At 40.0% G+C, this 25,164-nt stretch overlaps 2 protein-coding genes across 5 annotated transcripts in view; one reads left to right on the top strand and one right to left on the bottom strand.

Annotated features, from left to right (window-relative positions):
• The window catches only part of LOC124050229 (neurexin-3b), a 279,720-nt gene extending 268,610 nt beyond the window's left edge, over positions 1-11,110 (top strand). For both annotated transcript variants that reach the window (XM_046372542.1, XM_046372543.1), the window contains exon 22: positions 7,459-11,110. In XM_046372542.1, the coding sequence (XP_046228498.1) occupies positions 7,459-8,444 (986 nt within the window). In that variant the 3' untranslated portion in view covers positions 8,445-11,110. The remainder of the gene's footprint in view (positions 1-7,458) is intronic.
• A 10,512-nt stretch (positions 11,111-21,622) lies between these two features.
• LOC124050555 (centrosomal protein of 128 kDa) overlaps positions 21,623-25,164 on the bottom strand; it is a 36,708-nt gene continuing 33,166 nt past the window's right edge. For all 3 annotated transcript variants that reach the window (XM_046373226.1, XM_046373224.1, XM_046373223.1), the window contains 2 exons: positions 23,710-23,818; positions 21,623-22,825 (listed from right to left, as the gene is read on the bottom strand). In XM_046373226.1, coding sequence (XP_046229182.1) covers positions 22,752-22,825; positions 23,710-23,818 — 183 coding nt within the window. In that variant the 3' untranslated portion in view covers positions 21,623-22,751. The remainder of the gene's footprint in view (positions 22,826-23,709; positions 23,819-25,164) is intronic.

The raw sequence follows: 25,164 nt of genomic DNA, 5'->3' as shown, positions 1-25,164 counted from the left end.
TCGTCTGCTGTCTGTGATCGTCTCGTGGTTGTGTTGTCTTTGTGTTTAATACAACTGTTAAACCTTACCTTCTCCCTTTATCCCATGTGAGTTCCACAAGAGAGCGAATAAGGAGTGTGCGGTGCCATTCTTGACAACCCTCTGAATAAGACACACATGTTTACATAAGTGTTAATTAAACTGACACAATAAGCCGGTTTAAAACTACTACCTGGATATCACCAATGAAAAATGGGGAATTCTCAGTTCAGAGAACACCAAATAGCAAGTCAATTTATGATTTAATTTCACAGTGATTAACAGATTAAAAGTGTTGCAGCTTGTCATTACCGTGTAATCAGACCGTTTTTGTGATTAATATGTAATTCTATTTTAGTAATTGGTGCAAATCATTTTCATAAATTCACAAGTGCAAATCAGAATGTTTGAGTTGTACATAACAGTGCCTGCAAGTTTCTATAAATCCTATAAGACATAATATTAGCCTGGTTCCAAAGAAGTTCAGACGCTGTGTAAAATATGAATAAAACAGGATGTGATCATTAGCTAATCCTTTTTGACATATGCTCAACTGAACATAGTAATCAACTTCATTCATTTTTACAAGCATACTGTATGCTTATTCTGACTTTGATACCAGCAACACATTTCAAACCAATTAGGACAGGGCCAATGATGAGCACCCTCGAAAGGCTCAGTCATTCACAGGCAAGGATGGGGCGAGTGTCACCACTTTGTGATTGTATAAAGGACATCTCTGCGCTTTGTAAAACCGTTTTCAGTAATCACGGTTCGTTTCCAAATTATTGCATTTTGTTTTTAGTTATGTTATACACAGCATCCCAACTTTTATGGAATCATAGTGAGCAGCTTTTACTAGGACTAACCAATACTGAAAGACATTTTGACCTGCCGTAGCAGACAAAGCACAGGTATTACCGATAACTCTAATGATGGCTTTGCTCTGTTTTCTCTTGTGGTGCCTGTGTCAGGATGACAGCATACACAATACCCAAGCCCTGGGACACAAAAAGGCCTTCATTATTGTTATTAGTTACACCTATGTTGTTTCCTGTAATAGAATTTCTACCATGAGAAAAATATATTGCAGTGACTCCACTGTATCAGCGTCAATATTATACAAACAACAACCCACAGAGAATTATCACCCAACTCTGCATTTCTCCTCAAGCCTCCTTTAGCTCGTTGTACTGGTGTTATGGCAAGTGAATTTACTGTTTACTGTAGTTTCTCTCTCCACTCGCATTGGCGATGTTTCCAGCAATTGCGGCCTCCCTCAAAAAAAAAAAAAAAAAAAATATATAGTAAAGCATTTCAGTGCTAAAAAGCCAGATGCTTGTCTCAGGAGTTGGTGGAGACCAAAATAGAGTGGCTTCCAGAAAACCTCAGGTGAATGTTAATGTTGCTTAGTGTCTGCTGTCGGTGTAAGCAACAGTTAGCTTACTCATTCACCAGTTATTGTTGTGTTTATGGCATTTAAATGGCCAAAACATCCGATTTAGGTATAAGGAAAGATTATTATCACCTTTTTTTTCTTTTTGTTTTTTGCTGCATTTTAAACCTCTACCTACCTTGCTCCTGAGCATAAACACAAAGATAGCTTTTTCAAACAACCAATGTTGTCATTTTTCTAGATATGGGCTTCTCTCACAAATCTATGTCATCAGGGAACTATGTGCTAATCTAACAGATTGTAAAAAAGACTGTATAATTAATAAAAGAGCAGTAAATGATCCTGCATGCACAATCAGGCTTTGATGAAGTGGAGCACAGATCAGAACAGATGTAACATATTTACAGATGTCTACTCACCTCTTTGGCCTGAGTAGGTAAAGTAGAGAGTCTGCGGTTCAACTTAATCTGAATCACATTATGACTGGAGGCGTGGATGTAATGTGTGATTTCTTCATTGCTGTATATGTAGAGCCCCAACACGTGTAGGGTACAGAATGAAGTATGATAGGGATGGATCACTGGGTTTTCTTGTGGCATCAGCTATGGCTTCCGTCAAGCCCCATTGGGCCGGCTGTCACTTCAACACAGGCCTCAGATCAGTTTAAAGGTTATTCAGCTGACACATGTCCGCCGAGTGCAGAGGTGCAGCCTAATGGCTGTACAGCAAATCGACCGGCTGACAGGGGCGAGTCGCCACGTCTGCTGGAGATGCCAATTTAATACGCCAGACTGCACCCAGGCTCATGATGACGGATTAAAAGCTATCTGCCATGCGCTGTGGCTTCAGGACACCCCCGGAAGGGAGCTCCTTCTTCAGCCAAAGGAAGTTCATGCATTCTTACAGAACAGGCCTCATCACTTGCTGCCGAGTTGTAAACAGAAACATCGCCCAACTTCTAGGACGGAAACGAATTGTCCGTGAGTGAGAAATTAGACCTCTCTTGGCAAGGGTGTGCACAGGCAAGATAAGATAATTTAATGGCAGGGTAAAGTGCTCAGCTTTTTGAGGCACATGTTTTTAGAAAGCTCAGCCATTGCACAGGGCACCAATATAATCTCTGGCATGTCCTTTAAGTGTGTCCACACTAAGAATCTGTGTTTTGCTGGCTCTCTGGTAATCAGTCTCCTACCTGTAGTGGGTAGAGGTGAATGAATCTGCTACACCAGGTCCCTGGGCACAATATGCACATCCACAATGGGATTTCAGGGCCCCAAACCACTGACTCACTCACAATTTGCACCGTCGAAATCCCATTGACTCAGTTCATCCATGATTGGTGCTGGTGCACCAGCTTTCCGCTTTTATGGCGTAGTGTTGTCAAATCCCTGACACACGGTCGGGATTCATCTCCATTCGGAAGCCTCAGCAAACGCTGGATGTACACGGGGATCAGGCAAGGAGAGTGAAGAGAGGGAAAGGAGAGAGCGAGTAGAGGCAAATGAAGAGAAAGTGCTGCTCTGAGATTTCTCCATCTGTAGCCTCCAAGCTGCTGAGGTAGTCAGTCAATCAGCCATTTAGAAGTGACTATTTTTTCTTAATTCCTCTTCAAAAGTCAGCACAGGCGTGCAGCAGATAGCCTTCTTTTACCAGGAATGATGAAAAGCAGAATGACTAGAAAATTTTGTTTGTTTCATGCTCTCGTTTTTGTGGTTTAAAAAGATAGGCTGAATTTCATTGATGCCAAGGCTAACCAGTAGGCACTAGCGCAAGGAAACACTTATTAATCTGAAGTCCTGAGTTCCTTTTGGTTAAAAAGAAAGAAAACTGACTGTAGGTCTAGCGGAGTGGGAAATTATTTGCCAGGGAGGCAGAGGCTTAGAATAAAATCCCCATCCAACTCGATGAGAGTGAAAAACAAATGCAGTTTGGTTAAGCAAACCCATTAGAAACCACAGTGTTTGCCTCCCTCAGAAATGCAGCAAGATGTGCAACGCTTGTGCAAGAGCTTACACAGGATTAAAGTGTTTACCAAAATATCAAGGTCCTCTGCACTGACTTTACTGGAGACCCTTAACTGCAGCGGTTCCCCTCCCATCCAAGTGTTTTGTTGATTTAGCGCAAAGCTAACAGTCGCTGAAAGCTGTTAGCCAAGAATGAAGTGAAAGGATGCAAACAAGGCCAGCACAACGAGGGCAGAGTTGGATAAATAAAGCCTCGGATGAAATCACTTACTCTGTGCTGGTATTGTTTATTTAACAAGGCAAGGATTTTGGCTCTGTTAGTAGACTATTATTCCAGCTATGCAACTTGAGCAGGAGCTGTTAGCTGAAGAGAAGATAACACGGCCAGTCTTCATCATGTCGGACATTAGTGCATCCTCTGGAGCACAGTCAGGAAATGCACATTTAGGACGTCGGCGTTGATAACACACAGTCAGTACAGTGTGACAGATGCCATATTTCCTCAATAATGCTTAACTCATAGCCTCACTTTTTCTTAAAGAGGGACCAAATCCTGATATCTGAAGACAAATGTGCCTCTCACTTCTACTTTAACTCACCAGAGGCACCAAATAAGCTGCCACCCTGTGCACTCTTGTGGAACTTCTTCCCAACACGGTGTTTATCTGTCAAACGAAGGCTGTTGGTTATGCACATAACACAAAGCATCTGAACATTTAATAAAAAGTAGCTCATTAATTATCACTCTGCTCCCCCTCTTGATTAATTAGCGAATGCGGTGGGCCTAAATGCCACATAATGTTGGTTATATATCACCCACAGTGCACCCTCTTCCCCTGTTAACTGCTGATGAATGGTTTCTTTGCCTGAGAAAATATCCCACAGCCCTTGGTGGCAGTGACCTTTAACTGACCTTTGAGCCCTCCTTAAGCCCCTCCCCTTACCTGTCCCATGGCTTGCTGTATTGTTATTGTATATTACTCTCCCTAAATGCAACTTACTGAAGCATGCATTAACCCAACTTCTTATAGTGGAACTAAAATTTCAAAATAAAGCCATGTCTGATTGACCTCTCTTTCTCTGACGTACATCCAGATTGCACGCCCTGTCCTGTGTTTTAAAATACTAACAAGAGAACTGTATTGAAGTGACTAATAATAAAGTCTTTATTATTAGTTAGATGAAGGTGGTGACACTTTGTCTATAAACTGTCCCCCCCTCTCTTTGTCTGCCTCAGTGTGTGCTTTCTGGTTGTTCATCTTTGATAGTGTGAGAAATTGATTGCCTTTCTTTCTTGCTTGCTAATCTGTTTTTTTTTTTTTTTTGGTTTGTTTTTTTGTCTTTTTGTACATATATGTTAATACACATATATGTGTATCTCTGTTTTTTTCTGAAAATGTTCAAATTTTTAACTCTGCTAATTTGCTAAGAATCACTAATGCCAATGTTTTGATGATTTTTTTTCCCTAATTAGAATGAACCTTCCTCTTTTCTCTATGAATCAGTTACTGCTTCATAAACAACAGAAGGTTTTTAAGATTGGGTGTCAAATCAATATGCTGCATTGGAATTTCAAATTCATCTCCTCATAGAGAAAAAAGTGAAGACACCTCAAAAGTAGACCCTCACCAAAATCTGTGAAAACTGTTCCAAACTGTTTCTATGCTGATCTCTAATATTTTCCTGTTATTCGATAGCTATTTCTAATTGAAATTTGGATTTAATCAACAAATGAGTCGATTAATTTTGTGCATGGCAAAGAAGTTGCAGCTTAGGGTTTGTAAAACTGTCAGTGTTGAGAGTGCTGTTCTCTTTTGTAGATGGGCATGTATATGCTCATTGTTTGTATATCCCCATCCCTTCCTTACAGCCAAAAGCTCTAATGCCGCCCGACCGCTTCGTGCCGCCTTTACATGGACATGGCAACTGATGTACACGTTCACTCCCATCTATGTCATTTCCTTCCTAGTATGTTCATAGGTCCCACCCCGTCTCACACTCCCTCCTCCCAAACCCTTTATGTAGAGATTCTAAGATATGTACAGTCAGCCATTTATTCATTGCTGATGACGTTAAAGTTGAGAAAAAAAGAAAAAGAGTCATCTAATCAGGCTGTAGATATTTATGGAGAGACGTATGTATTGAAGCAAGAATTATAGATATACAGTTTTCTTTTTATATAAAATTAAATGATTACCACAAAAAAAAAAGAAAAAAAAAGAAATCCTGAACAGAATGGTGAAGATTATTTTTCATGTCATGATGTGTGGATGTATGTGTTGTTGCCTCCCTGTACCATCCTGTCTAAAAAGAGAAATATATACTAATTAATCAGAATTTACTAAAAAGAAACTAACCTAACTTGTCCAAAGGCATTCTTACACAACTTTCTTTTATAAATTTTTTTTTTCTTCCTGCCAAAATCATGCGGGCAATTTGTTGATGTAAGTTGACAAAACTGATGGTATGCTTTCTTCCTTTGAAAACTGTTTTTTCGTAGGCTTTTATGATTTTCCAAGCTGACTTTGTTTTTACCTGTTTTTTCTACTTATTACTAATCCCTTTTCTGGATAGCTCTATCTGTGCTTTACTTTGTGAATGTTTTTTTTTTTTTTGTTTTGTTTTTTTTTTACAATGTTTGCTCTAACTCTGAACTATTTTTGCAATGCCTTAATTATTATTTTGGTTTCCTTTCTTTCCGTTGTTTTTTTTTCTTTATTGTTCCAAAAGGTTTGCATCTCTTTATAGTGCCCTGTTTGTGAGGCTTTGCAAACAAGCCACTTTGGCAAGAGGATAAGCAGCTTCAATAGGCATCTGAATGTTTCAGACTCTTTGTATTAGTCAAATAGGTGTAACTAATAAATCGTGCTGCAAAATGAGCTCATTGTAATGAGTGGATGTGGAAACATTTTACTCTCTTAGGAGTGATATAGGAACATCAAACTCCACAGTGGTGAGTGTAAGCTGTTAAACGCGAGATTCCTCCACCATAGAGTGCAAAGCAAACATTCAGGTGTCTTTGAACTGCCCGGTGACTTTGTGCCATTGTGGTAACTGTAGGGTCAAAAGGCAAGAGGCTAGGGCAAATAGGGGAGCCAACTAATGCAGAGGACATAGAAGTTTGTATGACTTGTGAGTGGTGACTTTCTGCTGGTTACAGTTGTCTTTTGCAGGTTAGCACATGACCCTCTGATAGACATAAACTAACAGTCAGGTTTTTAAGAGGCTGGAGGCACACAGGGTCCAAAAACACAGCATTTCACTTTTTAGTTTCTGTGTTTTTTCAGCCTTACGATGCTGGAGTTGTTAATATTTGTTTGCCTGTGTAGGTCATTGGGGTTAAAATGCACCTCTCTGAGCAGCTATATGAAACACCTTCCAAACACATTCTCATTTCAGACTTAGTTAACTTGCTATCAGGCCCACTGGCTTGCACTTGAATTGCAAACAAGTGCTAATACCCTCTGCTTCTTTTTCTCAACAGACTGCATCTTTTGGTGCTCAGTTTTTGAACAGACTTGAAGATAAATGAAATAAACCTCTTAAAAGCCTGAACTAGTCATTTATGTGGAGATATAGGCAGCACTATCAGACAGAGCTAAATATAGAGCCACAATTTGTCTGGCATAATTCACACTTTTTAATATACAGCCATGAAAAATTATGAATATGGATGTAGCATATAGAACATATATTAACCATGACCAGTTTCTAGTGCACTGTAAATGTAGTCCTGATAAAGTATACTGCTATCTGAGAACATACAGGATATGTAAGAGTTAATATGTGGAGTCAGTTTAATGTGGCTCACCCTTGTGCATCCCTCAAAGCCTTTTGATGCAATGTATACCTAATTTATGGCTGTTGTTTTCTTTCATTTTGGGTCTTGTTTTGTTCTGAGTTTCTTTGTTTTTGCACTGGTACAGTATTTTCTGTTCTTTCTTCCTTTGTTTATCTTCAGTTCTTTGCTTTATACGTTCTTTAGTTATCGATTGTTTTGGTGTTTGGCTGCTTCTTGTTTTGTTGATGGAGGACTTTCCACCAACTGACTGGTGTTTGTGTCTCTGTTTCACTTTCCAGGAGGGGAGCTAGTCATCCCCGTGCTAGTCGAGGATCCCATAGACATCCCTTCTGTATCCACCCGTTCTCCCTTCATCCCCCTCCCCCCAACCCTCCGCCCCGTCCTCACCATTATTGAGACCACCAAAGAATCCTTGGCCATGGCCACTGAGGCGGGGGTACCTTGCTTGTCGGACCGAGGCAGCGATGATTGTGATGATGGTGATGGTGGTGATGATGGTGATGATGATGATGATGATGGCATGGTGATTTCGGGGTTTGGCTCTGGCGAGGCATTCGACTCTAGCCTGCCCCCGACTGACGATGAAGATTTTTACACCACCTTCTCCCTGGTAACAGATAAGATCTTGACCACATCGGCCTATGAAGGCGGCTACAAAGCCCTCGCGCCCAAGTGGGAGGCCAAGGACTTGAGGCCTAGCAAAGCCTCTGAGGCAGGTAGGACTACACCCACCTCGCCTCTGCCCGATCCCCGGGGCACGCCACCGGCGGTGGTTCCCTCGGACACGCCGCCCAAGCTGCCCGCCGGGAAAATGAACAACCGCGAGGTAAAACCCCCGCAGCCGGACATAGTCCTGCTGCCCCTGCCCACGTCCTTCGATCTGGACGGCACCAAGCCACGGGGTCCTTTCATCACGTCGCCCATGCTGCGTACAGTGCCTGCTGCCTTGCCCACGGTGCCCGGTGTGGTACGGCGGGTGCCCCCCGGGGCCTCAGAGGTGATCCGGGAATCCAGCAGTACCACTGGCATGGTGGTGGGCATTGTCTCAGCCGCCGCCCTCTGCATCCTCATCCTCCTCTACGCCATGTACAAGTATAGGAACAGGGACGAGGGTTCCTACCAGGTGGACGAGACACGCAACTACATCAGCAACTCAGCGCAAACCAATGGTGCTGTGGTGAAAGATAAAGCACCCAGTGGTAGCGCCAAAGGCAGCGTCAGTAGCAAGAGACCGAAAGACAAGGACAAGGAGTATTATGTATAGAGATCAAACATCATTTCCCAACACATAGTAAAATAAACTGTTTGGAACAAAGTTATAAACATTTTGACAGTACCATATTGGCAACTGTGATTTAAAAAAGGATAAAATCTCTTGAGAACTCAAAACTTACTGAGTCACCGAAACATTTCCAAAAGAACTTTGGCTTATGGAAGCACACTTACTATTGTAAGCACTATTGTGAAACAATGCAGTACTTCACCAGGACTCAGTGTGGATCTTTTTAAGGAGTCCCTGCTGGAGACATTTGGCAGTGTGAATAACATCACTCTAACATCCACACAACCCCAAGTGACTGTCAAGAGGTGTGTGATCCTTGGAGCTCTAATGACCTTGTCCATTGTAACCCTGTAAAATAAGATCACTGTCATTTCGGCCATTCTGAGCATGCATGTGAGGTGTATGTGACGTGGTGCTGGCATCTGTGTAAGTGAGGGACCTCAAGAAACTATGATTGTCGGGAAAGTTGGAAGTCAAAACATGATTTCACATTACAAGCGGTTTCATTAAATGTAGCTTTCATGGACGCGATATGAGCTAAAGTATATGTGTACTTACAGCTGTCTTTTTATTTCTGTTTGTTTTTTATTTATTCAGTAAGTATGTAATTTATTTATTTATTGAATTCCAAACTTTTTTTCTTTTCTTTTTTTTTTTATTTGAAGGATGATGTCCCATCAGGGTTGACTAGTTAATGCTCAGTGACCGCTCAGCAGGATATGATACAGTAATATGTCCAATATTTTTCTCTCCCTCCCTCACAACTCGTCAAAGGATTGGACTGCTATGCATGGCATCCAAATTCTAGATGGTGTTCAAGCGTGCAAGAGTGGATCCACCGGGTAAAAATGCGCAGCGCATTGTTATTCTCTGAATTTTAAATCTCTATAACATTTTTCTTTCCTTTTCTTTCAACTTTATTTTGTCCAGATATTGTTGCATTTCCTGAGAAGCTGTGGCAAAATGCATTATCATAATTTGTGTCTGGGGGAGATTTAATTGTCAAAAAAAAAAAAATTGTCTTAAAAAAAAAGAAGAAGAAAAAATTCAGGCTAAAGACTTAAATCCAGTGTGAACAAGTGTGATTCTATCTGTTGTCACAGACAACTGTGTCAAAAACAACAAATATGTTTACATATTTTATTACATCATAGCCGTTGTGCTTTGCAGGTCAATATTGTACAGAAAATTCAAGGTTTTGTTGCTTTTGTTAAATCCTCTTCTTGTATAGACAGACCGTTTGATTTGATTTTACTGCAGTAGCAACATGACAAAAATATCATTTTTATTCTTTTGCCAGGAATGCCTGGAGATAAAAGGAAAAGTGATGTGCACAGGAACATTTGTTTAATTGGGGAGCAAGTGTTGTTAGATTAGACATCTAGTCTCTCTGGATGGTGTTTCTCTTCAGTCGCATGAATATTTGACCATGGGAAGCTGTCAGTCAAATAGAAAAACACATCCCTCAGATCTTGTATTAGGGACTCCTCCTTATTTTGAAGTTTCTTTTATCATGTTCTTTATTTTTTTTATTAGAAATCTACAGAAAACAGAACAGAACAAGAGAATAAAGACAGATTATGATGGATTTGGAGATCTATTTGATAGCACCTTACTGATGTACAGGTGTCATTTTCTTTCTTTCCTTTTTTAAAAACTCTGACATCAGTGTTTTCATCTGCTCGTCTTTTGCATTTTGTTTTGAGGTTTTTTTTGTTATTGTGTAGCTTAATTTTATGTCTTATTGTTTTTATGACTTTCTCTTCTGGCAATATGTTGTTTTTTATGTCATTATTTATTGCTGAAGTTATTTGTTCTCATTCATTTTCATGCAAAATCAGTCAGTGTGTATGTTCACTTTGATTTTTTGTGTTGGTACTTGGCTTTTTCAACCAGTTAATTATTATTGTCTTATGCTCCTTTGACTCCAAACAATTCCCAGAAATAAATAATGTTGTTCCCAAACGTTTTGGATGTTAGACTGTGGGTGGCTGTCACTCAATGTTCCATGATTTGGTGTGAAGACAGGACAAGACACAGCGAGGAGATAGAAACCACTGACGCCAAAGACTGTTCACCAAACCACAATTTCTCATCCGTTTGCTATCACTTCAGTGGTTTTCTTTTATGCCAAAAAATGGTATCATTTCCATTCAAATGAAGTCAGGAGCAAAGTAGCTCAACGCTATCATTTACCGATAGCTGATTATGCAAATTCATACACTGTTCATCGATGCAACAGGAGAAAAAGAGACCGGTGGAGGAAACGGTTATTAGAAGGTCCGGAGTCATCACAACAGCAGAGGAATGGCTTTGGGTTTCTTGAGAGTCAGGCCTTTGTAAGAGTGTGCAGCCAAATGAGATTCCCCACAACCATATGGTCGGGTTATGAGCTACTCAATGGCAGCAGCACCTGCTTTCCCAGCCCGTTTTTACACCGTCCATATTTCGTGCAAATGGGCCTTCACAGAGCTGGTCATTAACTTGCAATAGCCCATTGATGTAGGATATCAGAGCAGCGTGTGTGAGTATATCCAGCTCACACAATGACTACATATTAACTCATTCATCCTGCCACAGGCAATGGGAACACGGAGGCCAGCAGGGATTTCTTCCACTGAGGGACCATTTTTTACATTCTGAGGCAGACCCACATTTCATTTTTTTTTTTTTTTTTTTTTTTTTTTTGGCCAAGAAATGTCTGGAAATTTGTTCTGCATAAGCCAACACAATAAAAACTTAATGTGAAAGAAAACAACAGTGATATTAGCAGGCAATGTCAGCCAATCAACATTTCATCATCCTGCGATACACTGCCCTACACTAGAAAAGCAGCAGAGTTGACAAAAACAGGTTTAAAGCAGTATTGATCAATACTTTTTCTATTTACACATTTCAATATGATTACTTGTAGGAGGAGGTTGCTTGGAGGGATGAGCACGGAATTATCACCCGAGGCTGCAGATCTTCTCAGCCATCTTCTCAAAGAGGGCCGAAAATGTGACTGGCTTGTGAGTGCAGTACAGTACAGAGTACAGTTAGGCAACAATCAGTGAGGGAATTTAGTTTTACCTTTAGCTAAGGCTAACCACATGGCTGTCTCATTGACCCACTTTCACCTGATGTAACGTTCTTGCTATAGCTGTGTGTTTTGCCCTCTTTATGTAGCAGAAAGTGCAGCTACTGTGGTTTGCCTTGGTGTTTAGCTCTGTTTTGGTGTTTGGCTATGTAATTGCAATAAGCTGTATTCATGTGAATTTTACATTTCTATGGCACAATGTTTTTTTAATAGGAAAAATGGATATTAAAGAGTAAGATTCAGGTCTTAATTAAGTTTTGGTTAGTGTGATGATTATGTAGGGTAGAATACAGATGTCATTGATATTATAAAGTCATAAGAAACATGAAACTGTTTGCCATCCCTGATCACGTCCACCCAAGCCGGCTGCCCTTTTTGAAATTGTTCAAAAAGCCTCAAGATGCACTAATAGAACTGCTCTACCTTTATTAGTGAATAGTCAGAGCTAATTTTCTCAATATTGGGAGCATCTGTCAGAGAAAATGAACCTCATTCAGAACATGACATTGGAATATTAATCTCAGACTAATTGACAGTGTACAGAAAGGAAAATACTGTGTAAGACAAAACAAAGTAAACTACCTTTTCATAGTGTAGAGGGCAGAGGTTAAAATAAAAGATAAATTCTACAAGACACTTAACACAACAATGACATCAAAAAAAACGGAGAAATGAAAAGCATGAGAGCAGGTAACTGCAGCATAAATTTGAAAGACATGGAGAAACTGAAAATCCGTATATTTTATGATAATAATGGATTCAAGCCTCCAATTATGACTGGTATTAATACTGAAAAAGAGAAAATAGGTCTCCTATAAAGCTTACAGGCACAAGCCCTGAAACAATGAAGTATTGCTGTTTTCACAACAATTAGTTACTTTCAGATTTACACCAGCAGGGTGCCAGCAGAGGAAACGTATTCATTTGATATTCACAACCCATTTGCTTACACAGTTGTTGGCTGACAAAGTTTATTGATTGCATTTTATGTGTAGCAACTACTTTTCCTTTTAGTCAAATTAGTAGAAGTAGATTACATCAATCCCGCTGATGTCGGTTGGATAATTCATATCTTAATTGACAGAAAAACAATTTACATTTGCTAATGGCTTTTCCAAATGGATTTCTGTGTGTGTTTGACTGCATTAGCTCTGCCTTTGCCCTGTATAGGGTCCCTGGAACGCCAACAAGGGAGCAGCTTGGTTCCCCTTCATGCATTTAAAGGTTGACAGTTGATCTGTTGTGAAATTTTACTTCAACTAATGAACTGCTTAATTCCACTTAAAGGCTTTATTGCATGTTTTGCCATTTGAATAAACAGCAGCTTTGTAAGAGCGATACATCAGCTCTGTCAGTGATTACAGATGAAATCTGTTGTTGATGCTTCCTGCACTGTGGCAGGATGCTGTAGTACACCTTGAGCACTGGGAGCGTCTGCAGCTGTAGCATTTTATGTCTCCTCTGTATACATTGTAGACGTGCAGCTTTTTTTCGCCCTCTCAGTAAAGATTCAGGAGAGATGTTGTATCCTCCACGGACTGAAGCAAAGCAGCTATGAAGGCGATGGTGATCAGTCCTGACAGGTAGAATATGAGCCCACTGACCTTAACTCCAGTATTATGAAGGGCACACACGCATAAACACATGCGCAAACCTCAAAAAGAAATGTGTGTGTGTCTCTTTGTCTGTTTGTGTCAGTGTGTGTACACATTAGACATGCTGCATCAAAGTACACACACGCACAGAAAAAAGTGGCTTAGTGGTGGCACACAGGTTGAGTGTTCATATTCATATGTCACAGTGGGTGCACATGGTGATACACTTGCAGAATTATCAGGTATATATACATATATATATATGTGCACTTAATTCACTTTTGTGTCTCCCTGCAGGGAGCACACCTCCTCTTATTCTTCCGCTCCATCACTCAGCAGCCAAAGCTTTCAGTTAGCTCCTCAGCCCTAATTAACTGCCAAGATATGAATGCGCTAATCTGGACTCTAAATCTTCAGTTCCACTGACAAAAGCTTTTACAGGCTGTCACAGCTGCATGATAAACAGCAGAGCTGCTTTCTGGCCTAGTGGACACAGTGCCATCTAGGGACCATGTCTGGCAGCTCAGGATTTTACCCTTATGGCAATAAATAACCTCAGGACCTGAGGGTATTTATTGTCAAAATGTACATTATGCGCATGTGTGGTAAAACCCAAATCTAATGTAATTTTGAGCAATTTATTGAATGCATCTATCAGATGTTTTTAATTTGACAGAATAACATCACCACGAGTTTCAATGGATTATCAATGAAGAGGAACAAAACTAGGAAGATATAAGTTTTCCCAGCTGAGATTGGGCTGCAAAATGCAGGAGTGAAAGCGAGAAGAGAGCCTGAGGTGCACAACAAAACACTGATTCACTGTTTGTCTACAGTCAAGAGCATCAACAGGCCTGTGAGATCAAAACTGTGCGTTTGCAATGCCAGTGGAGGGTTCATGAATACATGGGTGAACATTTATACTGCATGTCTCCGTCTCCGCCTGAGTCACTGAGTGATGTTCAAAACTGTGTGTGTGTGGTGTATGCGTGTGTATGCGCGTGTGTGTGTGTGTGCATGCGCTGTATCAACTACCTAGGGAGACCAGCCTCCTATCCAAGCTTGACAGTGTGATGGGATCCAGTGAGAATCCCAATGAAGCAATGAGTATCTCGGTGGCAGCTCTACTCCCCTTGGTCCCTGCACAGCCCCACAGGCCAACCCCAGCCCTGCCTGTTCAGACCAGATGGAAAGTGAGGCGGGATGGGATCTGGAAAGCAAAAGAACTGAGTGAATTTAAAACACGTCCCGGCTGCTATGAAGGTGACTGCAGCAAAACCAGCGGTAAAATATGATCCGATCAGAAGCGATAGTCGCAGATAATTGTTGAGGCTGTCGAACAGAGGCATCTGTATGCTGCTGCAATCAGATGTGCTGTGTTTGAATTCATAAAAACTCTGAGTCTGAGTTTGGACTGGTATGGATACATTAAGCGATAAAGATCAAAAACATTTTTTTTTTTGAAACTGTTTCAAAAGATCAGCGTTGCTTGTAAAGGTAACTGCCCTCCTGATAACACACTCCAAATTTAATGCTTCCAGGGCTTTTGCTTCTCATCAGCCAGTCATTGCAAATAACAATCTGTTTTTAATCGAGTTTCCTGGTTATATAAAACCTTTGAAACATCCATCTGCTTTATTTGGATGGCTCTTAGTTTGGTGCTGGCAGATGAAACAGGAGTTATATTAGAGGTACAGAAACACAACTACACAACATCAGGATCAGGTTACACCAGCTATTCATGACTCTATTAAGTTTGCACTTAAAGTCCTCGTTCAGTCACTGCCGCCTAGTTTCAAATTAGTGATTTGCTCACTTGCGTTGCACCATTAAAACTAGAAATCAAAAAAAAAAAAAAAAACTAAAACTTGCTAATACCAGCAACTATCAGCTATGTAAACAGAAAGACACTGTAGTATCACACACTGTAGCACCACCTGCAAGAATTACAGATTAAGGGGCCAAAACAGAGTTAAGTTGTAGGTATTACTATATTTCTATATTTCATAGAAAAGTAGACATGTGCATTTCAAAGCTTGTTGTATTCACTTTACCATGAGTGAGAAATTACATTACATTACATTACACTTTATTAAGCAGACGCTTTTATCGAAAGCGACTTACAGAATGAGTAACAGCCAGTTTCAGTACCAAATTATGTTGATATAGCTGACATCATTTGCTCCTTTGCAACATTATTACTGAACCATAATGGGCTCTAAATATTTTGAGAACCTTTTTTACTTTGGGCCCTTTTGTCATCTACTATCTACCTGCCATCCATTAAACAGGTTAAAACCATACGCAGAATGTTCTGTAACTATAGTTGTGTAGTTATGGTCAGCTGATATTCTGTGAACATTAGACTAACCTTTTATTTCTGTTTTGAAGCCACACACTATTAATTCCTATTTGTTATAGTTATTGTGCATTCCCACTTAAATCCTCAAAGGTTTGATGCTTACCGTTTCTTTACTGTTGTTCTCTGCCCTTGCAGTTGTCAGTCTGGTTAACCCATTTTGTTTGCCATGTACAAAACATTATATTTTGTTGTCAAAAAGTATCCAGACACCCCTTTCTATGGGGCTGTCCCTTACATTCAGCGAAGGGAAATACAACAGCATTCAAAAACACAGAGTTGTCCTCGCCAACATATGAATGGACCAAATTACGTGTTTTCATACTGTAATACTTAAAACATTTAACCATAGCTAAGCTAACAACTTGTATGAAGATGTAGCTAGGAATGTACCACAGGTACTGGAGGTGATCATTCACTTCATAAAGACATTCATTTATACCCATTGACAGCTTTGATTTCCCTAACATCTACCTTAATTTCCTCACCAAACCAATTTTGCCATAATTTTTGCGCAGCTGTTCAAATCTGCCTAAGCTAGCCAGGTTTTACTCCAGCTTGTTCCAGCTGGTCACTGATAGTAGAGCAGCTGCACAGAGCAGCTCCAATTTATTTTGTAGATTTCATCCAAACCTGTGTCAAATTGGTGCAGCAAGAAAAAAAAAGTATAATAAGCTAACACTGGAGGATTACAAAGAAAAACTTTACCAGACCAGATAGTGCCAGCAGGGCTGAGGGTCAGAACCCTTAGCTCCTACTCGAAGGCTATGTGTTCATGTGATGCAGTGAATGATAATAAGCTGATCTGTAGTGAATCTGTGATTATTCCAGTTACGTCACTTGAGTCAATTCACAACTGGGTCATAATAGTCACTGTCTGGTTGCTGTGAGTCTGTTCAGGGCTGCTCCATGCGATTGAGCACAGGTCCGCACAAGTGATGACACTTGAGCGTGCCAAGAGAGGTCATTCTAGCATCACGATTGGCAGGCTGGAACTCCACACCTGTCTACCATCAAACATGGAAATCATTCCACTCACCCTTGACTGTTGAATATTCAATGAGCACAACACAGTGAACAGCACTCGATCTTATTTTAAAATGGGTTATAAATACAAAGTGTTGCACAAAAAAAATAAATGTTTTTTTTTTTTTTTTTTTTTTTTCCTACGCCCAGGAGAAAATGAGGTTGATACGGAGACTCAGCTGCAATAACCCATTCACTTATCGAGCGACAGCGGCTGGATACACTCTCAGCCTACGGGCTTAAATGAAAAAGCAGAGCATGGCTGCCTGATTGAATGGGTTTGTAATGCAAGCCAAATAGGTTTGTTCTAATGGGAATCAGCCTCTGTGGCTGCTGCAAAGGCTTATGCCAGCAGTATTACGACAGTGAGCAGCGGCGGCAAATGCTGTCGTTGTTTGATTGGCTGCGAAAGGCAGAAGCAACACTAAAGGGTTTCTGTGTTTACTAATGGCATTTTTAGTGGTGTAATATTCAATGAGCCTTAACTTTAGCAATCGCTGTGTTTGTGAGGAGGAATTTGTATGAGTATGTAAACATTGTGTGACAGGCTGCACTGGCACAGGTGTTTTTACACCTTCATTAAATTCAGAGCTTTTCCACCATGATGACAGGGCCTTTTAGGCATCCTGCCCTTGTGCCCACGAGCAAACCATTGAATAGATCTCACTGTTGTATAGCTCAACTACTGAACTGATTTCACATAAGACAGTCTTTAGGGAAAATGAATCTTAATTATCCTGAATCTAAATCATGGAAACAACAATAAATGTAAAGATATATACAAGCTAATAAGTCCAAGCCGTACCTCTGGGCCTCCATTAAGTATTAGGGTTCACATTTTATCAGAGAGTCTAAACAGTTGGTTCCCTGAAATTACATAATTAGCATGTTTTGTTTTTTTTCAACTCCCCCTATTGGAAACTAACTACATAATTAGTTTTAAGATCAGATTTCTCACAATTCAGTGAAAATGGAATGTTATTTTTTTTCGCTTACAGCATTGAAAAAACTACTTTTAGGTAATTCAGCAGCAGAAAAATAAGAATAAATCTGGTAAATATTCATTTGACCATGTTCAGGAGTCACTGGTTGACTGGTAAATACCAAGTAGGCCTCCACCCCTATGTATGACCACCATGTGACCAAAGTTCTCTGGTCACATGATTAGGTCATGTGATAGCTCCATCTACTGAGGAAGGCCATGAGGTTTGGGTGAATACTTTTGAAAGTTGCAATCCATTCTATGCATTATGCAAAGTAACCTGAACACTTCCTGGAGAAAAGTTTACGTTATTTTAAAGTCATTTTTCAATCCTGTGAGCTAACTTCCATTGTATTGAGGAGGTAGGAATATAAAAGGATATCTCAAAACATGGATGCACTACAAGTTAACCTATATGCATGGCTAGTTATGCTTTCTGTGTGAATGTAACCCTTTATTTCTATACGTAGGAACTGACTGAAGCCAACACAAACTGACTTGTAATGAGATGCTACCTGAGTGACACGAGTGCTGCAAAGTTGAGCTGGGAGACACTGAGGTCACAACTTAGCAGCAGGTAGGCTACATTTTCTCATCTGCTGTAGTTGCCTCACAATAGTTTTGCAACAATACACATATTTTAGAGCTGAGAATGAGTGTGTGTGCATCTGAACACGTTGATTGTCAGCTCTGAACATGCATCACCTTAATGACCTGATTTCTCAGCCTTTCTGCATTCACGCAGACAGGCAGAGAAGGCATTCGGTGAGCCCTTCTGAATAGATCTGAATACTGCCGGCTCATTTTAAATAACTTTGACTGTCATGCTGCAATTTATTCTGACAAGTTCAGACAGATGTGTGTTATATTTCTCATGCATGTGCAAATGCAGATTACAAACTTTTTTTGTTCTTTTTTAACATAGTATTTTCCTCTGTGGGAAAAAACAAACCAGTGGAACGCTCTGAATTTATTCATTAACATCTCTCAACCTGACAAAGTGGAGTAAAGCTGGACTAATGATGGGGCAGAATGTAAATGGGGAAACTAGTCTGCTGGGAGTAGCAGGACTGATCTATGAGTTTGCATGTGTTTTGCAACCTAATATGACTGGGATAAGCAGACACTTTCCTAGGGATGTAGTTAAAGTATAAAGAAGTACATTAGGGAGCCGAGGCTGTCTGTGAGCATGACTGAGCCCTCCAAATATGATTTATTTAGACAAATGTGACAATATCAATACCATGATGAATGAGGCAGTGAAAAATCCCAAACTCTGAAAACGCTCATTATCCTTAAATTTAAGCACAAGTTTGAGCCCTTATGGGGACCAAATGTTATTGCCGAAACTCATTCTGCTCTCATCTGACAGGTGAAATAGGAGTTATAAAGCATAACAATCCTAAATTTTGAATTTCAGTATTTCCCAGTGTCTGCCAGACTTTCTGGATCAGCTGGGACCCCACCATCTGTCTGTATTTAAGGGCAAACCCCGCATCTGAACTAGCTGCCACAAGTCGATTCATAAATGTAAAATCTGCAGTATGTCTGAAGAGTCACCACATGAGTGCAGTCAGTCTGTGCTGGAATATGTGCGCTGAGGATCGTTCAATATTTTCTCTGGACCTCGGCTTTCCAAATGTACTTAGAACTTGAGAGTGGAAACAGGGATTGAGCGAAGGCTTAGCACAGTGCTGCAGCTCATTTTTACTCTAAGCTTGGTTGAGCTTTGCTTTCCTTTGGATGCCGCTTCATAAAACACAGACATTTTGTCAGACTGGACCTGTAATCGCCTGGACTTTGTGAAATGCTTTGTTTTGCCTTTGTTATTTAGTCCAAGAAAAACCTTTCCTCCTCTAAATACAAGACTTTTTTTTTTTTTTGAAAATGATTTTAAAAAGTAGCTGCTGTTTCTTCAGAGGATGAGGCAGTACATTAGTACCGAATGTGTTCAAAAATGTCAAAACTCACATTAGCTTTGATTTTTATTTGAATGGAAGCGCTGTCAGTCAAGTTTTATTTTTTTCCTTTGAATATTACAGGCTGCTGTACAAAAGACACCTGCAGAGGCTTTTAAAGGAGAGGATTTCTGTTGTTCAGCTAGCACACACAAAGTACCAAACACACAAGCTTGGGATGAGTAAAGGTACGTGTGTCATATTTGTTTTGGGACGTTTTAGCTTTATAAATTCACGCTTGTATGTCTTGTTTCGGATGTAAAAGTAAAGTGCTACTCAAGAGAAACGTGTTTTGTGAGTAACACTGAAATTATTCCCAAATGAATAATCACTAGCACTGCAGTTTGATTACTATAAGACAATGAAAATGTGGTAAAGAGAATATGATTTAAGTCAAAAATAGAACTGAATGAATCACCAATGCACTGAATCATTGGTTAAATAATAAAAATGGATTGTAAAAAATGTGAAGCTTTATACTTTAAACTCCAATCAGCCAGTAAAAAAGAAGCAAAAAGCTTTTTTATTTTATTAGTATTATTATTATTTTACATGCAGCCAGTTCTATTTCTATCTCACCAATGCATTTTAGTTTTTAACTTTTTCAAAAATATTTTGGCCTGAGCACACATTCAGTGCTTTATTTGTTTCCAATTTTCGTAATGCGTACAACCCCAATTCCAAAAGTCTGTGTAAAACATAAACAAACAGAATGTTATAATTTGCTAATCCTTTTTGACACCTACACAAGTGAAAATAGTACAAAGACAATATATTTGTTTCATATCAACATTTGAGTTTTGCAAAAATATGATTATTCTGAATTTGATTCCAGCAGCACAGTTCAAACCAGCTGGGACAGGGCCAACAAGAGACTGGAACACTCCTCAGGTAAGCAGGTTCATTGGTGAGAGTAACAGGTGAGAGTATCATCACTGGGTATGAAAAGGGCACCTTCAGAACGCTCAGTCGTTAACAGGAAAAGAAGAAAGAAAGAGTGAGGTTCACTACTTTGTGAAAAACTGCAAATAGTTTGAAGGCACTGTTAACGCTTTGGAGCAACATGTGCTGCCTGTCCATACGTCTCTCCAGAGGTATGGACGTATTTTGCAGTCTTTTGTCTTAGGAAAACATGGCTTCATTGTACACTTCAAGAATTTGGCTACTGAATTGGCCTGTCTGTAGTCCAGACTTGCCTCATTGAAAATGTGTTCCCATTATGAAGCAACCAAGACCAGGACTGTTGAGCAACTGAAGTCCTACACCAAGCAAAAATGGGAAAAGTTTCACTTTCAAAACTCCAATTAATGTCCTCAGCTCCTAAACTTTTACTGATGTTGTGTGTTTACTGACTGTTACAGTGTTTACAGTAGTAAATTTGCCTCTGTCCAAACGTCTTGTTGGGAAAAAAACAAACAGTTTTATCAGTTTGAACATTAGATATATTCTCTTTGCACTGTATTCAACTGAACATAGGTCAGAAAGGCATATCAGTGAATTCAGTTTTTGTACACATTTTACACAGTATCCTAACTTTTTTTTGGAATCAGCGTGTCCATCTCCCAGAACAGTGACAGATCTAGCCTGTGTGTGCGACATCACTGGAATAATGGAAAGTACTGCATGTCTAGTTAGCTTAGATGAAATGATGCCTAAGAATACAGAATGGCCCAGCAGTTTCTGTAGCTCATTAAACTTCAACAGCACCAATAATACTAATCATCAACATATTATAGTGCATAGTGCTGTGGCATCACTGCATAAATTATTGGAAGAGAAGGTACAACATTTTGGCTGGTGAGCTAATGCTAACAAACTTTACCCTCCATTTAAAACTATTCAGACAGAACATTTCCGTCTTCACGTTATGTTCATCATGAAATGCATACCTCATCTTCATCAGTGACCACGGTGCTTGCTGTCTAAAATACAGTAATGATTAATGTTATTTGCACTGAAGGAGCAAGCCTCAGCTGGCAGCTGGTGCTTCATGTCAGTGTTTACAGTTAAGCCAGCTGACCAAGCAGTCCCTTCCAGTGCACTCCCTCTCATTAGCTATAACAGGAGAATTGGAAACTCGAGGGAAATGAAGAAACGATTTTTCTATTTTTAAGAACACATTTCAATTATTTAACTGACAATATTATTTCCTGACATTCAGTTGTGTTTTTGACTTCTCTGATAATCTCTGGCCACATTCTGTCACTTTCATCTGCCAGATAGTTCGGTGTAGGCTGAGGGCGTTTGTTCAGGTTTACACTGAACATGACCTTACAGCACCTTTCCAAAATATTGCACAAAGTCTCAGAACATGCGACTCAAACAAGATTATGTACAACTTTGAAAAATGTTTGCACAGCAGGTACCGTGTTTACATCTTTGAAGTTGAGGGGTAAATTAAAAGAGGACATTTCTCTCTCTTGTGACTTGAGGTTGTTCTCTCCGATGAATGATTTCTGCAAAAAGTGAAAGATACAGCAGTGGGAGTAGCTGGAGTCTCTTGGCTGCCGCAAAGCAAACACTTCACTCCGAAATGAAGGGGACATCAAGTGTGCTTATAAAAGCAGAAGTGTAGATGCAAGGGGATTTATTCACAGTGTATACACTTCCTTTGTAGTTCATAAAAAAGTTGTGCTTATTGTTTGGTTTTAAAAATATGAACTCTGAGACAAAGAAATATAAAGTCAAAGAAGATATGTCAATACATTGAAAGATTTTTTCATGATGAAGACAACACAATATGGCAAGTAAAAAAAAACAAAACAACAAAAAACTGCATATTGTTTAAAAAGGCACCAATAAAGTTACACTAAATTATTTTAGCACAAATGCATTCTAAAACGAATTTTAAGAGTACAAAGTAGTCATAAGGTAAAAAAAAGCTGCTGTTGAGCAGTTAATGTGGTTTTTACAAAGCAAAGAAACGTAACAGTGAAACTACTTTTGGGGAAACCTTTTTTTAAATCCATTAAATACATTCAACTCAGTGTCTTTATAAATAACATTTAAACACTTTACAGTAAATCCTCCTTCAAAGTGTCCAAAATGATATCTCTGACTTCAAAGCGTTTCTCTGCTGTGAAATCTCACAATACTGCCCTCCTACTCTTGAGCACCTTCAGCGATTGCCTGGTTGAGGTAGCCGAGGAGGATTAGTGTTGAGTGCAAGGCCTGCTGGTACAGTCAAGTTGTTCTTTGTTCTGGATGAGCACCAGGAAGGTACAATCAGCTGTAAGCACCGTGTGTTTGGGTTTGTTGCGATAACAGATGAAGGCTCACTTGAGCTCGACCTAATCTGAGAAAGGTTTGGCCCCGTTCACTGCGGAGTCATCCAAGTCGGAACTGGTCAAGCGTTTGTGAGGAGCTGCGATGGAGGGAAGAGAGAGGAAGACGAGAGAAAAACATTATGAAAACTGTTACATACCCTGTCTGTCTGTCTCCCAGTCATAGCCCAAAAGTGCAGTACTACCACTTCCTTCTGTATATTCCCCTCTGTTGTTGGATCTACCTCATTACAAGTAGTACCTTGTTCTGCCAAAGTAGTCATGAATACAAGTTCTAATTGCATTGTATATTAACACTAGCGTTAAATAGCCATAGATAAGTTTTGGCCACTGTAATTCTTGGACGTCAAACTGACACAAAGCCACAGAAAGTGCGCTCGTCTCACGCTGTGCCAAATATTTATAAGCAGCTTAGCTTCGTGCTACAAGTGATTTTGGCGACGAGCCACTGGCAATGACACAGACATAAACACTTCCGCTGACTGAGAGCAGTGAGGGAAACTGTGGTTGCCATGTTGGAATACTGAATGGAAAAGTGACCGCGCTCTGAAAATGACACGGTGAAATTCATCATGTAGAATTTTCCCTTTATAATGTTATACTGTACAGTGGAACACAGCACTGAAACAAAAACCAAATTACAGTATCTATTCCCTTTTCCCAGACGTTTGACTGAATAAAATTTAAAAACTGACACAAGATGACAGAAGCATAATAAAAATGCTGCATCAAAAAGTGAATTCATAATTATTATCGTCTTGCAACATAAATATTTTAGCCATCTGGTCTTTGTGCAGACTTCTGTTGTAGCACAAAACATTTAAAAATACTGGTACATGTTTCCATATTATCTAGCACTGCAGAGATGCAAAAGAAAAAAAACAACAACATGACTACAGTCAAAGCAGCCTATAGCTAAGCTGTCAGAGCACAGGTTATGCAGCTTCAGTATATAAATACTCACACAGTGTGTCAGATCTGGGCGAGCTGCTGAGGAAAGTGCTGGGGCCTTTGATGGAGGAAGAAAGAGCAGCCAGTCTCAGGCTCCTGGAAGTGGCGTCCAGCTTCTCATCCTGGTGGAGAGGAGGACACAGTAACTGACAAAGCTGAATGTCTACAGGTAGCAGCAGTGCGAGGCTGCCACACCAGGCTGCGTTACACACCAGAAATACGATGCGAGAAGGAAAAGCAGATTTTTCTCACATCAGCAAAAGTGGGTATAACCTGAGGACTGTCACTATTTCATTTCAAAATCAGTTGAAATGAAGAAAAACAAAAACCCTTGCGGCATGTAGTACTTGAAACTGTTTGTCCACAGTTTCCTGTTGAAATTGTGCAATTACATTTTAAAGACTAAAATATCTCAGCAGTTATTGAAACGTTCCAACAACTACAGGACAGGTTGCCATGAAATATGCTAAAGACAAATTAACAGTACAAACATTACACATTAACAGCTCCATATTAGCTACATCTTACAGTAATGAAACTTTCCAGAGCAGACCACACAAAACAAATTATAGTGAGATTTGTGGCGCAGATCTGGCTGTGCACAAAATGCTGTACATCCAAAGTGCTCTACAGAGTGAAACAAATATTCTGTTTGGAAAGTGAGTGATATGAGTTCTTCTTTGAACTGTGCGCACCTGTGAGAGATAAAAGCTTCTTTCACCACCGGTTATTTGTGGGGTAAGCAGGCAGGCAAACACATCTGAACAGATAGCTCTTAATATTTTGTGATTCCATTGTGTCTCTGCTGTCTCTTTAAGTTTGACTCATATCTCAGGTTTCTTGTATCCTGCCTGTAAGGACATCAACATTACAGATGTCCCGTCTGAAGAGAGCTTTAGAAGCTCGAGTGTTTCCAGTAGACTGTCACTATTACATTCAGTGCAGAAGCTGTTTGTTGTTATGGGCACTGCTGACTCTGATCATGATGGAAGTCTTGTAAAGACGCCCCATTCATCCTTTTTTTTTCTTAAACAAACCCTGGGTGGGCAGCAGCTATTAACACTAATGCAATCGCCACTTACTGCTCAACTTGGGAGTCATTTGGCAAACCAACGGGGTAACCTGGCAGATTAAAAGCATTTAAAAAGTGACTGTATCGCTGTTTAGGGGAGGTCGCAAACTGCTGATGACAATCAGCTGTCAACAGTGATGTCTTGATGGCTCCCCTGAAGGTTTTATAGCATGGAAAGTGACTGTAGCAATTAACAGTGACTTGTAAAATTCAGGTTTTGTTTGAGTGTAACATTTATGCCACTGCTTGAGCTTTTCCCACTCTGTCCATCCACAATGCATTAGCAGCATGGGAAATTATTCATTTATTCATGCAAGTTGCAAATTAGGTGCGGTGCACACATTGGCACCGGTGTGGGCGAGCTAGACTCTTAAATGGCTCTCAAAGTCAGGCTAT

Source organism: Scatophagus argus, chromosome 19 (genome assembly GCF_020382885.2).
Source record: "Scatophagus argus isolate fScaArg1 chromosome 19, fScaArg1.pri, whole genome shotgun sequence".
Lineage (NCBI taxonomy): Eukaryota > Metazoa > Chordata > Actinopteri > Scatophagidae > Scatophagus > Scatophagus argus.
The sequence above is the reverse complement of the archived record's forward strand: the minus strand, read 5'-3'. Positions and strand labels throughout refer to the sequence as shown.